The 22652-nt window shown below is 42.2% G+C and overlaps 1 protein-coding gene across 1 annotated transcript in view; it reads left to right on the top strand.

Moving 5' to 3' along the window:
• The window catches only part of LOC120530679 (dynein heavy chain 11, axonemal-like), a 645801-nt gene that overhangs the window by 455675 nt on the left and 167474 nt on the right, over positions 1-22652 (top strand). The window contains 1 exon segment of the mRNA XM_039755100.1: positions 22034-22168. Within this exon segment, the coding sequence (XP_039611034.1) occupies positions 22034-22168 (135 nt within the window).

The raw sequence follows: 22652 nt of genomic DNA, 5'->3' as shown, positions 1-22652 counted from the left end.
TTCCTGTACTCTGACGAGTCTCCATTATTACTGTGCGGTACTCCCAACCCCTCTCTCTATGGTAGATGAGTGACCAGAGAATTTCTTTAGATGGCAAACGCTGGTATTGTGCTGGAAGTCTGTTGTGCAGAGGGGTGAACAGGAAGGGAGACAGGACAGTTCCCTGAGGTGCTCCAGTATTACTGACCACCATATCCGACATACAGTTCCTCTCAAACTGCTGTCTGTTGGTCAGGTAGTCCATGATCCAGGAGACCAGGGAGCTTCAGTGTTCAGTGTGCAGAGGTTAACAGAATGTCAGGTTATATAGCGCCTTGATGTGTGGAGTACAAGTCACTGGAGGTTCTACTCAAGCTTTATAACACACTGGTGAGGCCTCATCTGGAGTCCTGTGTGCAGTTTGGGTCTCCATAAAGACATAGCAGCACAAGAAAAGGTCCAGAGAAGAACAACTAGGCTGATTCTAGGGCTACAGGGGATGAATTATGAGGAAAGATTAAAAGAGCTGAGCCTTTACAGTTTAAAGAAGATTAAGAGGAGACCTGATTGAAGTGTGCAAAATTAGGAAGGGAATTAGTGCAGTTAATCGAGACAAAAAGACATAGCAGCATTAGAAAGAGTCCAGAGAAGAGCAACTAGAGGACTAGAGGCAACTAGAGGTATGAGCTGTGTGGAGACATTGAACCTTTTGTGTTTAAGAAAACGGAGATCAAGAGGTGAAATAATAAGTGGTGTTTAAAATTCTGAAAGGAATTAGTCCAGTGGGTCGAGACTGGGACTTTAAAATTAGTTCATCAAGAACACGGGGACACAGTTGGCAACTTGTTACGGATAAATTTTGCATAAACATTAGGAGGTTGTCTTTAGACAGAGTGCCATAGACACTTGGAATAAGTGACCAAGTGGCATGGTAGACAGTAGGACTTCAGGGACTTTCGAATTTTGACTTGTTATTTTGGAGGAATTGAGTGGATAAGACTGGTGAGCTTTGTTGGGCTGAATGGCCTGTTTTTGTCCAGACTGTTCTAATGTTCTAATGAACAGGATGTAAAGCCTTGAGATTTTTCCCCAGTCAGTGTGGCAGAATGGTGTTAAAAGCACTGGAGAAGTCAAAGCACATGATCCTGACTGTGGTGCCAGCTTTGTAGGCATGGTGGTGCTTGTAGATGAGAGCATCCTCCACTCCTGTATGTGCCTGATGTGACGGCAGAGGATTAATAAGGTGCCACATGAGAGGTTGGGCATCAAGTTAAAAGAAGTGGGAGTTCAGGGTGATGTTTTTAGATGGGTGCAGAATTGGCTCAGACCCAGGAAGCAGAGGGTGATGGTGCGAGGAACCTCATCAGAACTGGCCGATGTTAAGAGTGGTGTTCCACAGGGGTCAGTGCTAGGGCCGCTGCTATTTTTAATATCTATAAATGATTTAGATAGGAATATAAGTAACAAGCTGGTTAAGTTTGCAGATGATACCAAGATAGGTGGATTAGCAGATAATTTGGAATCCGTTATATCATTACAGAAGGACTTGGATAGCATACAGGCTTGGGCAGATTTGTGGCAGATGAAATTTAATGTCAGTAAATGTAAAGTATTACACATAGGAAGTAAAAATATTAGGTTTGAATACACAATGAGGGGTCGGAAAATCGAGAGTACACCTTATGAGAAGGATTTAGGAGTCATAGTGGACTCCAAGCTATCAACTTCCAAACAGTGTTCAGAAGCCATTAAGAAGGCTAACAGAATGTCAGGTTATATAGCGTCTTGATCTGTGGAGTACAAGTCCAAAGAGGTTATGCTCAACCTTTATAATGCACTGGTGAGGCCTCATCTTGAGTATTGTGTGCAGTTTTGGTCTCCAGGCTACAAAAAGGACATAGCAGCACTAGAAAAGGTCCAGAGAAGAGCGACTAGGCTGATTCCAGGTCTACAGGGGTTGAATTATGAGGAAAGATTAAAAGAGCTGAGCCTTAACAGTTTAAGCAAAAGAAGATTAAGAGGTGACATGATTGAAGTGTTTAAAATTATGAAGGGAATTAGTGCAGTGGATCGAGACTTGTATTTTAAAATGAGCTCATCAAGAACACGGGGACACAGTTGGAAACTTGTTAAGGGTAAATTTCGCACAAACATTAGGAAGTTTTTCTTTACACAAAGAACGATAGACACTTGGAATAAGCTACCAAGTAGTGTGGTAGACAGTAAGACGTTAGGGACTGTCAAAACTCGACTTGATGTTTTCTTGGAGGAAACAAGTGGATAGGACTGGCGAGCTTTGTTGGGCTGAATGGCCTGTTCTCGTCTAGATTGTTCTAATTCTAATTAATGGTGTGTATGATGTCCTCACCAAACTCATTTGACACAACCCCGCAGGTGCTTGTCACTGCCCGATCCTCACGCTAACACAACTCATTATCTGCTAATCACACGTCAACTCTGACCAAGCTCCATTAAAGCAGTTTCAACAGGCTATTCAGCCCCAGCAGACCTGTCAGTCCTATTACCTGATTTTTCCCAAAATAAGTAAAATTTTGAAGGTCCTTACGTCCTGCTCTCCACCACTCTACTTCATCATTTATTCCAGGTGTCTGTGTTTCTATTTGTGACAGAAGACTTTCTAACATTTTAGTGAAATCTGCCCTTAATGAGTATCCATCTGTGTCCCTGTGTCCTTGCTGAAGAACTTCATTTAACGTAACAGCCTGGATTCACTGGACTAAGTCCTATTGTAGTTTTAAAAACTTCAATCATATCAACTCTTCATCTCCATTTGCTTTTGTCGTAAATAAACAAGAATTCCACAACGGAAAAGAGTTGGATAAAGTCCAATGGAGAGAGAGGTTAAGAGCTCACATGCTGATTCAGCACATTGCTGCATCCACCACATGACAAACCACCTCAGGATCCCAGATTAGGACCTGAGTGCAGCCATGCAATGGGTGACACCTCAGCACCACACTATTTCAGATGGAATGGAACAATGAAGTTTTTTATGGAGGCTGGAGTGGCAATTCTGCCATCAACCGCCAGGTTTTTCCCTGCAGGTTGAAGGGCCTACACGCAGAGCTGGATGCAGATTAACGTCATACCCAGGACGGAACGGACAAAGTTGAGAAATAAATGCAAAATAAGGATCAAAATACTTTTAAACGGCAATTGACAATTGAAAATATGGTTATGGCGTTTTTAAACTGGAGAAAATGGCAGGTGGAAATGATGTGGCAGGAGATGACGTCGTAACTGCAAGACGGATGTGATGTCATCAAAAGGAGACCAGAAGTGATGATATGGGGGAAGCTTCCGGAGACCAGACGTGGCGTCATCACGATGGAGCCGGAAGTGACATCTGGTCAAGTGCAAGTGGTCATCTTGAAAACCTGGAAGTGTGTAAGAAGTTATTTTTCTTCTTTTGGTCTGATGAAAAAGAGAGAGAGGAGTTAGTACCACAAATTTTATTCATATTTATGTTATTTGTTTATTATTCTACTATTGTAAAGCACTTTGGCCACTGCATTCCTGTGTTGTTTTATCCATTCATCCATCCATTTTTCAACCTGCTGAATCCGAACACAGGGTCACGGGGGTCTGCTGGAGCCAATCCCAGCCAACACAGGGCACAAGGCAGGAACCAATCCTGGGCAGGGTGCCAACCCACCGCAGGACACACACAAACACACCAAGCACACACTAGGGCCAATTTTAGAATCGCCAATCCACCTAACCTGCATGTCTTTGGATTATGAGAGGAAACCCACGCAGACACGGGGAGAACATGCAAACTCCACGCAGGGAGGACCCGGGAAGCGAACCCGGGTCTCCTAACTGCGAGGCAGCAGCGCTACCACTGCGCCACCGTGCCACCCATGTTGTTTTAAATGTGCTATATAAATAAATTGACATTGACAAATCAACCCTTCGTCTAGCAATGTCCCACTCACCTCAAGCCTTGTTGACTGCCTCCTAAGCGCACGTGTGTGACACTTTATACTCTCCTACCTATCAGAACTGAAATCAGCCTAGCTGGTCTCCTCTGGACTTTCTCCAGCACTGCTATGTCTTTTTTCTTCTTTGTTGGTCTCATTCATTGTGTGAGTTGGACCTCTAAGATAGTACTTCACTGGCACTGGTGTCTTATTTTTTTTTTTTTTAATATATGAGATATCTTGAATGGAATTGACCAAAAAACATGAAGAGGAAAGACCTCAAAGACTGAGAAAAAAATCTGTAGAAGTCTGTGTCAGGGTGTTAAGATCCTAGTCCAGATGAGGTTGAGGAGATGGTACTGTGAGTGGGGAAAAGGTTACAAGACCATTAGCAACTGTGCCCCCCTCTCGTTCCAGGGTGGTACCACATACCTTAGGTGATTCTGGTAGGTGACCCTCTGGTGTGCATGTGTGACACGGTATGCTGTCCAAGTCCCTCTGTATTGATTCTTCTGATTCTCCTTTCTCTGCCATTCCACCGAGGCCTCTTCTGGTATCATCTGCAAACTTGTTAGTTATGTCATCACTAGTGGTAGGCGAAATTATTTGTTAGTAGTGCTACTTAAAATGTCCGACATCTCCCAGAAGCCCGGGTGGTGTAGCGCTATCAGACAGCTTCTGGGAGGGTACAGGGGAAGACGATTGAGCAGACGGGCCTAAAAAATGCCAAGGGGATCATCCGTCTGTTTGTTAATACGCCTCATACACACAGTGGGGTTATGTCTTGACCACCTTGTGTGGACCACCAAGGAGTGTACCAGCCATCCTACCCGACCCAGACAGGCAAAGGCACACGTGCAGATGCAACACACCTTTATTTTTCCATGTGGGAACAGCTTCCCCCCTGACAAAGCACATGTAATCTTCTCTCTTTGCCCTTTTCTCGCTCCCACACCTCTTCCAGCAAACTTCATCTTCTCCCACCCGACTCTGGTTCTTGGAGTAGTGGCTGCTGACTCCTTTTATAAGGCATCCGGGTGTAGGCAACCCTGGGCTCTGAAAACATACAAGCACCGTCTGGTGGTGGCCACTCACCCCAGCAGGGTGAAGCTTCCAAGCTCCAAACTTGTTGCCATACCCTACACCAATTCGGGGGGACTGGGAGGCTGCCCTCGAATCTTGAGGGGAAGATAATGCCCTAAACGCAGTCTGTCTCCCCCGGTCCTTCCATTAAAGGGGCATCCCAGCCGGGCAAGAATTTTGGCTGTCCATCACACTTGGATTACTGTTTCTGTCTGGACGGATGTGCTGTCCTGTGCCTGCCCGTCCATGTGAGTTCGTACTGATTGGATACGTCTTCGTATGACAGAGTGCTCCTGATCATTTCAAAGCCCACACCACATCAGGAACCTGGTAGGATAAAACTTTATGTTGCTTTTAGGAAGCTGTTCAGTCACACATCCATCATCAACTGTCCCTGCTATACTGGACTCTCTTGGACATTTGAGTTAGTATTTATTGCTTGCTGTTAGTGTTGTACAGCTGGGGAGGGCCTTAGTGTATGTGGCTTTGGAGATGTTGTGTGTTCTTTATTCATTATTTGATTCATATATTTCATTGTTAAATGGTCTATTCCTTATACCATTAACTGTGTCTCTGTGAGCGAGTGTGTGCATGTGGGTCAAGGCTGGGTGAGCTCCTGGGGTCCCCACAATAAAATAAACAGATCATCGTCTTCGGATAGTGAGGATCTTGGCGTCCCCACGACGGCTACAGATTCATGCAAAATCGAATTTGCAGCAAAACTCAGTATTTCCAAATAAATGGCTTGAAATGTGTGCCATTCCATGAAGAAGAGCACTGTGTTGTTCCTGTCTCGGGGGCATACAACCTCCTGAGTACGATTTGGAGTTGCTGCAAAGAATTTTCGGCAAAATGGACTCGCCTGCCATTTTTTCCCTTTGATTTTCGGGGTGTCTTTGAATTCAGCCCTCTGTAGGTTGATCATTTTCATTTCCATCCAACAATGTGCCATCCTTTCGTTCCTAACACATCACCAAACCAGTGCATATCAGTAGAGATAGCCAGCAGGATTTGTATTTCCCATTTAGATCTGATGTGTTTTCAAGGTGTGCCTGTAATTTTTTTGAGCAGGTTTATATATTGTAACAAGAATGAGTCGGAGACATCATAAAGAGTTGTAATATTTTCTTGGCTGCAAACTTGCTTTTTAGTAGCACGATGTGCTTAGGTCAGAGTCTAGAACAGAACTGCCTGTACTGAAGCAAAATGGCAGTTTTAAAGGCCTGGAAGGGAAATGAAGTCATCGGTGCAGGAACTGGGAGTGGCATCCTCGTGGCTGAAAGTGACGTCATCCTTGGGGCCGGCAACAGGCGGGATTTCCTGGGAAAAGTCTGCAAGGGACTGAGAGAGATAGTCAGTACACTCTGCCACCCCCTGGCCTGGCGTAGAATTACTAGTGTTTAGGCCCTTCAGCTGTTTCCCATTCGCACGTGTGTGACAATAGATAGATATACACATACAAATATATAAAATACATATAAATTGTTCCTCTGATGATGATTCCTGATAGAAGTGGAAAGCTTAGCGATAAAAAAACTGTGGATTTGTACCTACAAATATATCTAAATATATAAAAATCACCATATGTACTTGCACACCAATTTCTATTGATTGTCATGTACTTCTTGATTATTTTCAGTAATAATAAGTATCATACTAGCAGTCATGTGAACTGTATTAAAAAAACAATAACAATGTACAGGTAGTCTCCAGGTTACGGACATCCGACCTACGACATACGAATGGGGCCGCAGCTGTGACGCATTCGCCTCAGTAACTGCTGCTCCGTCGTCTTCGGCCTGGGGACGCTGCAAGCGGTGGCTGGATGGAGGCTGGAGGGGGGCGATTTCGCTGCTCTCGTAATGTACCATCCCTTGGGCGGCTCCCGGCAGCAAGCGATTTAACTGCCCGCCCACCACACATGGCTGCCCCGTTCAGTATCGGTGGGCGGCTGGTAATGCTGCAAGCGGTGACCCGGTTGTGGCTGAACGGAGGCCATTGAGGGTGAACAGGGTGGCGGGGGTAGCATTGTAGTGTGCCACGGAGGGCTGCCTGTTGAATGGGGGCAGTGGTGTGCAATTCACTACCCACCTTTGGCCACACCCTGTTTGTTCTCGGAGGGCGGAGGCTGCGGGCAGCATACTGTAGTGGAGGTGACTGTGAGGTGGGCTGGTGATGAACCGTCCCTCGCCGCCCCCATTCATTCTCAATAGGAAGTCTGCTTGTACTGTTACGCACATAGCAGGAAGTCGTCTCTTGTCAGTACATCAGACGTGTTGATGGCGGGTGCCTTCCTGCTGTGATAGTATGTACAATGCTGTGCAGAAGAGCTCATTTTAATCTTTTGTCTTCACCCTTCAACAATGTCTCTGAAACACAAATCTGATGCTAGTGCTGGTGATACAGTAAAGAAGAGAAAAACCATCACCATTGAAAATAAAGTAGAAATAATAAAAAGGTCAGAGAGAGGTGAAACTCCATCATTCATTGGCAGGGCACTTGGTTACCATCGGTCAACAATAGCATTTATTAAAATAATGTACCTGCTCCGACTCACATACAAATTCAACTTAAGAACAAACCTACAGTCCCTATCTCGTACTTAACCCGGGGACTGCCTGTATTATTAATTCCAGTCAAAACACAATGCTCAGAAATGTGTGTGAATATTTTTCTTCATTAAGGTAGTAGTTTTAAAACAATAATTGATATTACAAAACATTTGATGTGCGAATTTCGAAGCAGAAGTGCAGCAGGTCCTTGAGAAGGAGTCGTCTCTCAGCGCTGTAATGAAGGTCGACACAAATGAAGTTTTTTGGACGACTGAAAGCGCTGAAATTGTCATTTTTATGCAAACGTGCGTTATTAGTAACGCTATCATTATTGTAGCTCGTAATAATGTAAGGACTAACACAAATCTGTTTTTAATTTGATTTCTGTTAAGTATTATGATTATTATTAGGAAAAATAATTTTAAGTAACATGCAAAATATGAAGTGTAATATTGCAAAAACAGTATAATTGCCATGCTAATCGTGTTCTAATTACACATTAATATGTATGCTAGTATGCGGATTTTTATTATAGCATCAGGCTGAGAGTAAAGTTATAAATATAGCTAATTACTGCTAACATTAATACTTTGTGTGTGTGTGCTCAGATTTAGCACTTAACGTGGTGCGTTGTACATTTTTGTGTTAAATTGCTATTTCTGCCTAAATTGTTGTCAGTGTATTATACCGTTTACGGCGTTTTTGTATGTTAATAATTATTATCCGTTTCTTAATTAAAACACAGACTGTAGGCCCACTTCATTTTCTCTTTTTTGTGTGTTTTCCTTTGAATGAATAAGAAAACAGCCACAGTAACACGGCGGTGCCTTGATTAAGTCGTGTCCTCAAAGTGCGGAAATGTAGTTTATGTAAAGAAATCCGTTTGAAAATTGAAATCCAGTTTAATATGGAGAGTGAAGTAAGTTTTAAAATGAGCCGAGTGATTAAGAACAAACGCAGTGGCCATTTAAGAAGCAGGGCTGCAAGATAATTAACTGACATGCATAAAGATTCACGCTTTATACCAAAATTTTAATTTCGCACATAAATGTGCCTGATGTAGGCAGCATTTAATCACCTAGCTGACAGGAGCAACTACTTTCATTTAACCTTGACTGAAGATCATGAATTCTAACAGGTTTAATTGGATACATCATTTAACAGAATGAACAGAGCAAATTTTCCTCAATTCATAGGCTCTGATTGACAATACGGCCTGGCACAATTAAAGCTGATCTGTATTCTTGGCCTTGGCAGCGATTGCCATAGTGATGTGACACTGTTTGATCATCACGGCATAGAGACTTCATTGAACTTCACCTTGTTTTGAAAAGGCCACCGCTTCAAATAAAGAACAGATTCAGGAGCTAAATCGAGCCCTGGGGGGATTCTTGATCTTCAGCCGGAGGTGTCTGGGTGGGGGCTTGAAAAGTGCGCCCCTTCAGTCAGCTGCGTTTCGGGTATCTGAATTCTGGAAAATAGAAAAAAAAAAAAAGTATACTGCGAGTGCAGACTTCATTAAAATAAATTTAACTTTAAATAGGATCATTTAGGGATGGCAACAATGGAAATAATTAGCTGCTTTTTTTTTTTTTCCTAATACAAATAGAAGCAGCCCACTTGACAAATGAGGAGCGTTTGGGGTTGAGTGCCGTATTTAGCAGATTTTTTTTTCTTTTCTTCCTTGTGGCCCGTTTTCAAAGATGCGTTTTGCTTTCCTTTGGGGAGAACCTTCCGGATAACATTCTCATCATCCCAATTGTCTAAAGTATTTCTCTATATTTATAACAACGTTCCAACTTTTCAAACCTTCTTGACGAAGAGACGCCACTCTTCCTCCTCCTCCTCCTCCTTCTCCCACATCCCTGTATCCACATCAGTGTTTCCTGTTCCATTTCTCACTGGTGAACTGCTTGTGCACTTTTGGGCTTCCACCGAATTCAGACTGTCCTGGCTCGGCAGGAAAACAGATTTCTTGGGTTAAACCAGGAAATGAATGCAAAAGGCAAAAAAATGAATAAATAAACTAAAACAAAGTGACCAAAACCCAGACAAGAGGCAAAAATCACAGTCAAAGTTTAGGAAAGAAGTTGAAAACCAAATAGGACACGAACATTAGATAGATAGATAGATAGATAGATTATTAATCCCAAAGGGAAATTTAGTCACTAAAGAGTACAATAAAGGTTTATAGGATAGTCCAGATCTAATTATCTAACCCTAATCCTAATTTCATTTAATTTTCGTTACGCTATAACTTATTAAGTTCATTACTTAGAAAATCACCCAAAAAATCCCGGACCATCGAGAAGTGTGCGAGCTGACGACATGAAGAATTGTCTTTGCGCCGAACTGGAATCGTCCCCGTATAAATCAAAGTCATCCAGACGATCTGGAGCTGCATAATTAAATCTGGACCACCCTGTAGAAGGAGTTATCCGCAGATTGGATAGAGCTCAGTGCAAACGCTGACCTTTTATTCTGTCTACTGATGAATTTGAGGTCACGACCCCAGAGACCACACCCCTAGAAACGCAAGACACGGCCCTAACAACGGTGTACAAAATGGCTTCCTTAATAGTAAAAGGCTATAAGACCCCAAAATTCAGCCCTGCCCATGACACAGAGCTGTACCATGGCATCGATTTCCCAATGAAGATCCCCTAAAACTCTCTCAAGACCCTCGGGGATATAAGAAATGTGACAAACGAAAGGAGACCACTCAGTCCATCACACTCACTTGTTTAGCCAATCCATAAGCTGTTCCCTAATATCTCATCCAGAGTTTTCTTAAAAGTCATCAGAGTTTCTACTTTAACTCCATGTCTCCCACCACTCTCGCGTAGCTCCAGGCTTCCCCTGTTCAGTCCACCTCCCTGTAATTGTCACAATCAGGACTGAATTTTGAGGTCACCTTATAGCCTTTCTCTATTATGGAAGCCGTTTTGTGTACTGTTGTCAGGGTTGCATCCCGCCTTTTAGGGGTGTAGTCTCCCTGGATCGTTACCTCGAATTAATCAGTCGACTGGATAAAAGGTCCATGTTGGCGCTGAGCTTTTTCCGATCTGCGGATAAAACCTTCTACACCTTTTCTCTTGCATTCTCTCTCTCTCTCTGATTGTTTTTCATGTTGTGTTTTCATGTCCTGAATACTGACTGTGATTTTTTTTTGCCTCTCATCCCGGTTTTGGTCGCTTAGTTTATTTTTAGATTCAAACAAAATTTTAATCACGATTAATCACATGAGTGTCTGCGATCAATTGCGATTAATCACAGACAATCACAACAATCACATTGTTATGTGCAAAATACAATAATGAACTGAAAAGTAGTGTATTGCGTGTATTTGGTTTGCAAACACTTTAAACAAATAAGGTGCTTTTTAACAGCAGTATTCCCTTTACATAGTAGCAGTTCAAATATTTCTTGTAAATTTCAACTTAAACATTAATGTAATCAAATCAAATATGAAACCAAAGCTATTTGCCACTGCCAGAGCATTAACGTTTTATTTAGTTTGTTATAGAAAAACAAGTTTCCCTCAGAGTCCTGAGCCACGATCACAACATTATAACAGGCACCTTCCGAGCAACGGCAAGTTAACATTTCTAAATCTGTTTTCTTTTTTATCTGAACAGATACCAGCAGAAACATTTTCTTTTATCAAGGAGCAGCATAAACAGTTTATGTTCAGTAGCAACTCTTTGAGGGCTAATAATTTTTCCAAGAAACTCAGTTTTCTGAAAAGCGCACAAAGCGATGGCTTCACACATAAATCAACATAAAACGTCTGTTGCTGCCTGCTGTTGGCGCCTGTTTGCAGTTTGTGGCAGCGCAGGGGGGGCTGCACGGCGGGCTGGCTGCCTGGCTTTCTTTGTGAGGCACAATATGGTTTGTACCTCCTGTCATCGTAAGTGTCTGTCCTCCCAGGCGAACGTTGCCATAAGTGCATCAGCATTACGATCAGCTGATGCCGGTACCTCACTTTCGTTTTCGATCTCCATCTCCAGATCACTTGTATCAAAATCGGAGTCTGATAAATCAGAGTCCGATTCAGCGATAATATAAAAAAATTTTTGCTTTGAGCATTCACATTGGTATCTTTCCACATGCCATTTTAGAAGCTGTTTGCTCTTTGCTACTCATCCACGTGCAGGGAATCGAGGTCAAATCAACAAAGCTAGCTTTCCTTCTAGCAAAAGCATATCGAAAAGCACTGTATCAAGAAGATCACTGATCTCCCGACCACTAGCGAGAATGAGGCTTTCAAAATAATAATAATAATAATAAAAACTGTGCTAAAACACGATAAAATAATTGCTGGCATTAATTAATTAGTGTGTGTTTCCTTTAGAAGCAAAAGCTCCCTTGATGGAATAAGTTCTTTTAAATTGCGGCATGTTAAGTAACCAAAAAATATAGAAATATGATATAAAAGGCGATATCCCTCCCATAGTGATTACGGCGGTACAAAAATCACATGAGATAAAAAGATATATTTTAGCTTTCTTTACTGACGATTTTACACTGTGTAACAGATGAAAGGAAGCCATAGCAAGACAATATCAAGGTATGATCTTGATCTATGGAGTCTGCCATTTTCGTCACTGCGCTGAAAGGTTTTTCTGGACGGATCCATCATCCATCCATAGGCTTCAAAGTGTATTGGCAGTAGGTCCATCCTTATACAGTAGAACCTCGGTTCACGACCATGATTCGTTCCAAAACTCGATTTGGTTGTGAACTGAAGCAATTTCCCCCATAAGATTGTATGTAAATACAATGAATCCGTTGTAGACCATACGAACTGTATGTAAATATATATATTTTTTAAGTTTTTAAGCACAAATATAGTTAATTAAACTATAGAATACACAGCGTAATAGTAAACTAAATGTAAAAACATTGAATAACACTGAGAAAACCCTTGAACAACAGAGAAAACTAACACTGCAATAGTTTGCGCTATAGCGCTACCAACTGCAGGCTAAAAGCACTTTTTTTAATGAGTTTTAAGCACAGGGAAAAAAACGAACATTTGAAAAAATCCGTAATTTAATAAACAACCAAGAAAAATAACATTGCAACAATACACGCTACGAACCGATCGCTGGAAACAGAAGTGAAAACAAAATCAAGCCCAGTGCTTTCTTTAACTGCCCTCCTACCTTAATGCATCCAGCGCTCTCTCTCGCGCTGCCTGTGTGTGTGCGTCCGTCTCTCTCGTGTGCCTCTGTGTGTGTGTCGCGCTCTCTCTCTCTCTCTCTCACTCACTCGCTCTTGCTCGCTGCACAGGGAGAGACTGAACATGAACAAACCGAAAGGGAAACTGGCTTGTTCGTGTACCGAGTGTGTGGTTGTGAACCGAGGCAAAAGTTTGGCGAACTTTTTGGTCGTAAACCGAGTTGTACGTGTACCGAGACGTTCGTGAACCGAGGTTCCACTGTATACTTGTTGCTCCACGTGCAGGCTCTTTCTCTGGTCTCCAAACAAGGACAGGAAAGGATGCAAATCCACCTCCAAAAAATACAGTAATAGCACAGTGCCTACATGCAGTTCTCATTCTCCCAACAAGGAAAGAAGATTTTTGTGCTGACAGAGGACAGAAGTATACTATTCTGTCTTTTAGGCTGACTATACAAATCCTCCAGTTGCCTTTGGCTATCTAGTCCTATGCTTAGCTGGCAATTCTTAATGCTGAGCTCCTGTGTACCATACGTGGTCTGCCTGTATGAATGAATCCATAACAGTGTGCACAGAGACAATGACATTAAAGTTCATATTATAACAAACATATTATAACAGTGTGTTAACGCAATAATAACGCATTAACTTGCTCAGCTCTGTTTATTTCCATTCCAACTACACAATTTGCCATTTATTTGACCTTCCCTGACTCCATTGGAATTAGGTTCTTTTTAAAGCTGTAGTCACTTGTATGAAGATATGGGGCAGAGTGGTGGCTCTGAGACTTGATTTTACTGTATAATTTCTGGTATTTATAAAGTTGTCGTATAAGTCAAATGTGGAAAACTCACGCTATTGGTCCAATAGATTACGATATGCTAATGCCCACCTGAGAGAGTAACCACAGAGCACACTGCCTTTTTTTTTCTATGTATTGTGCCTACGTGACCACACGGTAATACCTGAACTATTCCGAAGCGACGTTTGCACTGATTTGTGTTTTTTGTATCCCACACCCTCATACACTTTTATCGTAAGAGCATCCCTTCTCTACGAAGGAGCTTTCGATCAGAAGAAAATATGAAGCTGGTTTGAAATTAAACGTTGTTGAAGTAGTGAAAGAAATTGGTAACTGCGCTGATGCAACAAAAATCAATGTGTCCAAGAAACTGATTTTTGAACAGACGTATAAGTCGGTGTCTGATTTTATGATTGATTTTTCAGGTTTCAAGACCCGACTAATACGTGAGTAAGCACAGTAATAGCCTCCGATAGGCTATCACCAATACGCTGTCTTTCAGTTATCCAAAGTAACAATAATCTTTCAGTTTCATCAATTGCTAGTGGTCTGTTTTTAGAGAGTACATGTGTCACGCCCTTAGAAACTTCTGCTTTTTAAATTTACTTCTTGTTTTTCAAAATCGTAGATATAGTAGATTTACTCACGCCATACGAAGCTGCAAGATCAGTCACCTTTATACCGCTGTCGTATTTTTCGATTATTAATTTCTTCGTTTCCATTGTTATTGATCGTTGTAACTTCTTTGGTTTCGTGCTTACCTCTCTAGCTTTCTTTGGACCCATTATTATTTAGTAAAAAGCGGCAAAATAATCACTAAATAACAGTAATACCACGGGCACAGTAAGGAACTTTGTTTACAAAGCACTGGGTTACGCCACACTTAACATTTTAAGGCTTTGTTTATGACGCGGACAGCTGCAGATTATTGCAGATATTACTGCTGATTGGCTGCTGCCCTGTGACGCATCTCCGGCAGATGGAGCCCAGCATTCCCGCATCAAACAGTTTACCGCGTGTTGCCATCTTGAGTGTTTCCCTGAGTGTTCTTGTGTTTTTCGTTTTATTCTTCTAAAAGCCCTAAGATGCCACTCGCACACCCTGCACCTTCTAAGGCTTCTGGTAATGAACCTAAGCACCAGTAGACGTTTAAGACACTTCAGGAGAAGGTTGAACTACTGGATTTGCTAAGGGAACTAAAAAGTTATGCCGCAGTAGCTACCCGAGGAGCTGTAAATCCTCTGCTTTGCTGTGCAGTCATTATCTTCATTACATACCTTCATTGTACTGCACAGCTAATTCAGCATCATCATCATCTTCAATCAATATCATTCATTATTGGTGAGTACCTGTACATTTTACTGTATTTTTATTAAATTAAATTATTACGTATTTACCCTACTTATACCAAAGAAAATGACAGCACATACCAAAGAAAACGTACTTTCATGAATTACAGTACATACTGTATAGCGGTAACATCGGTATTTGACATTCTAGCACTGCGGGAGACACAGCAGTACAGGACTGTACAGTATACGAGTTTACCTTTACATTTTTTTTTTTTTTAGGGTAATGTATTAAGCTGAGTTAGAAATGAAATTAAAGTGTTTTGGAGGCATATTTAGGGTTTAAACTATAAAAATAGGCATTTCTGGGCATTTTTTTTGTGACCACATGCAAAATTAGTGGTTTTTCTCAATTCACGGGTGCTCAAGAAATGTAACACCCACGAATTTCAGGGGTCGTCTGTATATGATGCAATTATTCTTGTTTATTATGTAGTTCTACCTCATGAAGTAAATCATTACATTTCTTATGAACACCCCCAAATTACGGTGGCTTGCACTAATTTAGACATGGATTCTCAATCTCGGTCCTGGAGACCCCCTGTGGCTGCAGGTTTTTGTTCCCACCAGCTTCAGTTTTTAATTGGACTCCTGGGCTAATTAACTAAACTGTTATTTGCCAGATTCTGTGTTGTGAGAAAAATGTAGAAATTAGAAAACTAAGTTTGGTAAAAAATATAGATATATATATTAAAATGTACTAAGCAGTTATATAGGAATAATGTATTTTTTTCTTTTTAACAATATTTTCATCTTGATTTTCATTCTACTTTTTGCCGGGTGTTCTAATTGTTTAATTAATTCATTGTTTTCTAATTAGTGGGTCTAACGCTAAAGTAGTTGCAGCCTTTGATTATTCAGTGGTGTTTGCCTGGCTGTCTGCTCTGCTTGTTGTCATTATTAAGATATGATGAAGGGAGCAAACTGCACATCTATCCATCCATTATCCAATCCGTTATATCCTAACTGCTGGGTCACGGGGGTCTGCTGGAGCCAATCTCAGCCAGCAAAGGGCGCAAGGCAGGAAACAAAACCTGGTTAGGGCGCCAGCCTACTGCAGGGCACACACACCCAGCACACACTAAGGACAATTTAGGATCACCAGTGTACCTAACCAGAATGTCCTTGGACTGTGAGAGGAAACTGGAGCACCCGGAGGAAACCCACGCAGACACGAGGAGAACATGCAAACTCCATGCAGGGAAAACCTGGGAAGCGAACTCGGATCTCCTTACCGCAAGGCAGCTGTGCCACCGTGCCACCCATGACTGCACAGAGAAACGGCAAAATATAATGAAATCAACAAAATTGAGTTAAGCATTTAAATCTATAGCAAAAATGGAAATATTCCTAAATGTCTTATAAATGTAAAAATAATACTGCGGTACTTTCTTAATGTATAATAAGAGAAGAGAAAAAAATACCAGCTATTTAATTGAGATCAGTTTTATTAGTTGTCACTGATTATGAATCTGGTTGAAGCAAAAACTTTGAAAACCCCTGATCTAGACTTTTCTTGAAACTGATATTATGCTGCGTTTGGCCATAAAGTGCCATAAAGGCCTTTAACACCGCCGTGCTACTATCTATCTATCTATCTATCTATCTATCTATCTATCTATCTATCTATCTATCTATCTATCTATCTATCTATCTATCTATCTATCTATCTATCTATCTATCTATCTATCTATCTATCTATCTATCTATCTATCTATCTATCTACTTGAGACTCAGCGTATGAACAGTGCAGGGTTGAACGTCTGGTGCGAGTGATGCCAATCTACCTTCAGTGTCATATGGACATCGTCTTAAACGTTTTTTCGTTCCACTTCATGTACTGACGAATGCCTGTGTGGGCACCTCTTAGAACTGTTTGTTTTATATTTCCACATTTTGGAACAGATGCCTGCAGTTTTCTGAAGGCTGTGGTCACGCTGCTTATTTTTGCAATGGCCGTTGGCTTTGAGCAGAGATCACAGATGACAACGGGCCCAACACGAGACACCGTTACGACGTGGAGTTTCTAAAATAGTGAGCCTGCTTCTGGGCTTGGGTCGGGTGTTTGTCTTATCGTTGGAGCTTCTTTCTGGAGAGAGAGAATTGAACTTTGGCAACATCACGGCCTCTAACCGCTCGCGTAAATTTATCCTTGTAGAGCTTGATGGAATCGCTTAGGCCGATGATGGTCAAGTTGAAAGCAGACTCAAGTTTGATTAGTCCACGGCTGCCGTCACGTTTCTTAATAGAAAGTCTTTCGACGTCGGCCTTCGGGTCATGTATGTATCACCTCTGGTGGTCAAAAGCTTCATCATCTTTCTATCCAGTATTTTGATATAACATCTCAACCAGTCTACTATTTCAAAACTTTGTGCTATGACTGAAACGGTTAACAGCAGTGACCTCATTCTTTGGACCGAACTATCTGATGGACTCAACAACATTTATTTATATAGCATATTTTCATACAAATAATGCAGCTCAAAGTGATTTACATGATGAAGAAAGTGAAAAAAGACAATAAATAAGAATTAAAATAAGGGAACACTAATTAACATAGTATAAAAGTAAAGTCCGATGGCCAGGGAAGACAGAACAACCAACTGGAGAAAAAATAAAATCTGCAGGGGTTCAGAGGCCACGAGACCACTTGGCCAGCCCCCTCTAGGCATTCTGCCTAACATCAATGACCTCAATCAGTTCTCATGGTATTCAGGGTTCTCATGGAAGAACTTGATGGTCATGGTCACATGGACTTCTGGCCTTTAATCCATCAATGTAGGGACATCACGGTGCTTTGATTAGGTGGTGGTGGTGCAGGTCACCACCACAGAAAACCGGAAAAAGAACAGAAGAGAAAGTAGGGGTTAGTATGGATTTTGAATATGAATACCATGAATAATAATGATAATTAATTGAATATACAGAGCATCAGGATTAAACTAAGATGAAGCTATGATGAAGCCATCTTAAAGTAATGTGTTTTCTGCAGTTTTTTAAAGTGCTCCACTGTATTAGCCTGGTGAATTTCTATTGGTAAGCTATTCCAGATTTTCGGGGCATAACAGCAGACGGCCACCTCACCACTTTTTTTAAGTTTAGCTCTTGGAATTCTAAGCAGACACTCATTTGAGGATCTAAGGTTACAATTTGGAGTGTAAGGTGAAAGACATTCTGAAATATAAGATGGAGCAGATTATTGAAGGCCTTATAAAGCATCAGCAGTATTTTAAAGTCAATCCTGAATGACACAGGTAACCAGTGTAGTGACATCAAAACTAGAGAGATGTGCGCGGATTTTCTTTTCCTAGTTAAGATTCTAGCAGCTGCATTCTGCACTCGTTGCAAGTGATTTATGTCTTTTTTGGGTGGTCCTGAGAGGAGTGCGTTACAGTAATCTAGTCGACTGAAAACAAAAACATGAATTAATTTCTCAGTATCTTGCAATGTTATAAGAGGTCTAACTTTTGCTATATTTCTTAAGTGGAAAAATGCTGTCCTAGTAATCAGATTAATATGTGATTTAAAATTCTGGTCAGAGTCAATAGTTACCCCTAAATTCTTTACCTCCATCTTGACTTTAATCCTAATGCATCAAGTTTATTTCTAATAACCCATTATATCCGTTATTGTCCATCACTAAAATTTCTGTTTTCTCTTTATTTAGTTTCAGAAAATTACTACTCATCCATTTAGAAACAAGTAAGACATTGTGTTAGTGAATCGAGAGAATCGGGGTCATCAGGTGCTATTGATAAGTAGCTATGTGTCATCAGTATAGCTGTGGTAGCTCACGTTGTAACCTGAGATAATCTGACCTAACGGAAGCATGTAGATTGAGAAGAGCAGCAAACCCAGGATAGAGCCTTGTGGAACACCATATCGGATATCATGTGTCATTGAGATGTGATTACCACAACTCTCAAAGAATTTTCTACCTGCCAGGTAGGATTCAAACCAACTTAAGACACTGCCAGAGAGGCCCACCCATTGACTAAGGCGATTTCTAAGAATATTGTGATCAATGGTGTCAAACTCAGATCTAAGAGGATGAGAACAGATTAACGGCCTCTGTCTGCATTTACCCACAAGTCATTTACTACTTTGAGTGCAGTTTCTGTACTGTGATTTGTTCTAAAACCCGACTGAAACTTCAAGAATCAAGAATAGCAGGTTTATTGAGGTGGTCATTCAGCTGCATAATGACGACAGTACTCCTTCGAGACCTTCTCCTTCATTCGTGTGTTATCAACACCATCACTTTCTTCTGCACCTGAGTACTTGCATGTTTCACCTCTCTCTGTGTTCTGAATTTTCTTCTTCTTTTTCTTCAGACATCTTTATCCAATGTGTCTTACAAAGAGTGAACACACCAAGACAGTCCCGGATTTAAATAAATGGGTGATTAATTACTAAATACCTTCTAAACACAAGCACAAGCACAAGTCGTTTCCCCCTCAATCACCTCACCTCTCTCCATCGCAGTTGAGTGTTGCCTTCCTTCCTCTCGGCTCCGACTCACCTGGTCAAGGGAGTGCGGTTCCCTTTATTGTGGACCCCAGTGTACTACCGGTGTCAGGGATGTTTGTCTGTTGGAAGCACTTCCGGGTCACAAGGAAGTCCTACATACTTTAGCAGGGAGTGTATCTCCTTGTAGTGCCCTCTTGCAGCTTATATTGCAGCTTGCAATTATATCTGCCCCTAGACTAAGACAAATGTCACAATCTTCAACTCTTTATCGGTACAACAGCAGCTGTCCTGCAGAGGAGACACTCAGCAGTTTCAAAATGTTTCAAGAAAAGATCCTATCTTGGCACATGTGGCAAGAGGAGGGATGGTCAGCAGACAGGCAGACGCAGACCAGAGACTTCTTGAAGAGCTGTATGGAGAGACCAAAGATTGGAGATGTTGAGGAGCAACTGCAGGTCAAGATGAGACAGCATCAGGAAACCAGCAAGGAGGCCAAAGCAGAGGTGGAGTAGGAGAAGTGAAATGAGGAACAGAGAATGGTAGGCAAGCAGCTGGAGACGATGGGTAGCCACTGAAGGAAGCCCCAACAGGAGAGAATGCGATAGACCAGCCTAAAGAGGGAGAGATGCCTGGACAAGGAGTTGGGTGTCATAATTAATGAGGAAGGGTCAGATCCTCTGACCATTATGTAGAAAGAAACGACGTGATTCAGCCACTGAAGAATTAACATTGGATGATTGAAAGTGCACAGTCCAGAGTCACATCAAGAGACTTGCTGGTGAAATGATGACCTCTTCAAGAGCAATGCTTAGTGACAAATCTGAGGAAGGAAGAGAATCAGAAGGCAAGTACAAGACGTCAGCCTTTGAAAAGTTAAGTTTATGGATGATGAGCACTCATTCAGGATGAGATGGAACAGGGAGAGAGTAATGGAGATCTCGGCTGAAACCTGTGGGCTGTAAGAAGAAAATGAGAGACAGATCTGTGCATCATCAGCATGGAGGTGTGGTAGAAGAAGCCATGAGAAGAAATAACACTGCCTAAGGAGGGAATGTAGAGAGAAAAGAGAAATGGAGCCAATGCTGACCCTTGGAGAAGACGGGAGAGAGACCAGGTAGGTGGGACTTGAGCGAGTTCAATTTTATTGAGGTAAGTTAACAGTACTGAGAGGTCAAGAAGGATAATGACAGAGGAAAGAGTGGCACCTCAAGCAGATTTAAGAGCATTTGAGACTAAGAGCATTCATGCTGGCCTCCCACCTGGATAAGGGTCTCCCTCATCCATCCCTGCTGACAAGTCAGTTGTGATACATCTTCAGTTACACTGGCCCTCCATGCCAACCTCCTGGTAGAGACCATCCATTGCAAGGAAATGGCATCCATATCAGCCAAGGTGCCAGTCAATCAATGACAACTGTGGCCACTAGAAGGGTGTCGCAGACCCCCAAACATCTTCAGTTCCGGGTTCAAAAAAATGTTTTGTTTTTTTTAATAATCACAATACCTTTCTACAGATTTCACAATCACCAGCTCTCTTTCTTTTCTGTTCTGTTCCACTCCTCACTCCTTCCTTCACTCTACTAGACAATCCTTGTCCTCTTCCTCTTGACTCTGATTTCCCGAGTGAGATGAGGAAGCCCCTTTTATGCCGAACCCCCGGGGGTATCTCTAGTGCCAGGAGATTGCCCGACGGAAGCATTTCCAGGTCAGGTAAGTACCTCCCAAAGTAGGAACAGTCCCTCCCTGCTGCTCCTACTACTAGTGGCACCTATGGAACCCAGCAGGGCTGCCCAATGGGACTATGGGTATTTGCAAGGGTGCATTGCTCCAGGGGTCCTGTCACCTAGTGGAAATGAGGGAATGCAGGCACATACTCCCTCCCCTCAGTCCTAGCCATTTAAGTGTCTTCTGTCCAACTCTGCCAGGATGCCCGTCCATCCATGCTGGCACACCATGCCAGCCTTCCGGCTGAGACAGGGAAGAGGGCCATCCCAGTTGGGACGCGTGTCCTTGCTCTTCATTACCCAATGTTGAAGATGCCCATATTGCGTTACATGACCTAACACCCGGTGCCCACCCTTTCCACACTGTATGGCATACACCTACCTGCCACCATTTAGAAAAATTAACTTTCATTCACTAAAATTATATATATATATATATATATATATATACACACACGAGGGACATTCAAAAAGTTTCCGCACTTTTGTAGTTTCATTGGAAATGGTGAAGGCAGGAGGAGTAGTAATTGGGCATTAAAAAGTTTTTGAAATTCTTAATAAATAGAGTTAAAAAAAGTGTAGAGACTTTTTGAACGTCCCTCATATAAATGTTAAAAATGGTGTGGGAGGGTGATGCCTGAACCTTTATAGCTGCTCTTCTTCCTTCAGAATGTCCACTATGGAGCAGTCCATGCAAATCAAAAACGTGACTGTCATGCAGCAAACCCTTGTGGGTCGTCTAAGCACTGTCCCACCATGCCACCTGTTCACATAAAGGTATCATCTGCACGCACAGGCTGTTGGGAGCGAGACAGCGTGGCACCTGGGGGTTTTACTCATGAGTGGCTTAACATTTGTTTCTCACACCTGCATGTCTGAGCATTGAAAGTTAAATGCACCCTTTCATTATTATTTTTTTTTTCTTTTTCTCTCTTTTCTTTTCCAAGGAACTCGACGCCAGCCTGGCCACCTTAACAGCTGCCTTTGAAAAAGCAACGAGTGAAAAACTCCGCTGTCAAGATGAAGTGAACAGAACTAACAAGACTATTGAGCTGGCCAATAGATTAGTGAAAGGTCTGGAGGTGAGACCCTTTAGGGCAGCTTAATGAAGCGGTCCGCGGCTAGCAGCCTTTTGTCAGGCCCGGCTGATCTGACAATAAGCTGCACTCTCCTCAAAGGAGCTGATGAGCTGAAAAAAAAGAGATTACCATTCATTTATACCATGATAGTGGAAACGTTGCCTGACCTTTTCCAGTTTCATTGGTTTAAAAGGACCCAGAAGCGAAAAGCGCTGCATAATAATGTGAATGAGGGGCACCTGGCAGCACCAGCAGGCCGAGGCGGCTCCCCTCCGAGGCCTCCAAAGAACCAACACAAAGCTCCGGAGGTTGAGCCCCTCGCATCGTTAAAGTTTTACCGCTGGCCGCTGCCCTCTTTATTTTCACACTCCTCATCCTCCTAAGGCCTTGGCCTGCTTCCCCTAAACTTCACAGAGTTCACCAGACCTTTGAAGGTAAAGGAACTGGGTGACCACGGCAGGAGAATTTGGGTGGGCCACTTTGTAAA

The sequence above is a fragment of the Polypterus senegalus genome, chromosome 6, assembly GCF_016835505.1.
Source record: "Polypterus senegalus isolate Bchr_013 chromosome 6, ASM1683550v1, whole genome shotgun sequence".
NCBI classification, from domain to species: Eukaryota; Metazoa; Chordata; class Cladistia; order Polypteriformes; family Polypteridae; genus Polypterus; species Polypterus senegalus.
The sequence above is the reverse complement of the archived record's forward strand: the minus strand, read 5'-3'. Positions and strand labels throughout refer to the sequence as shown.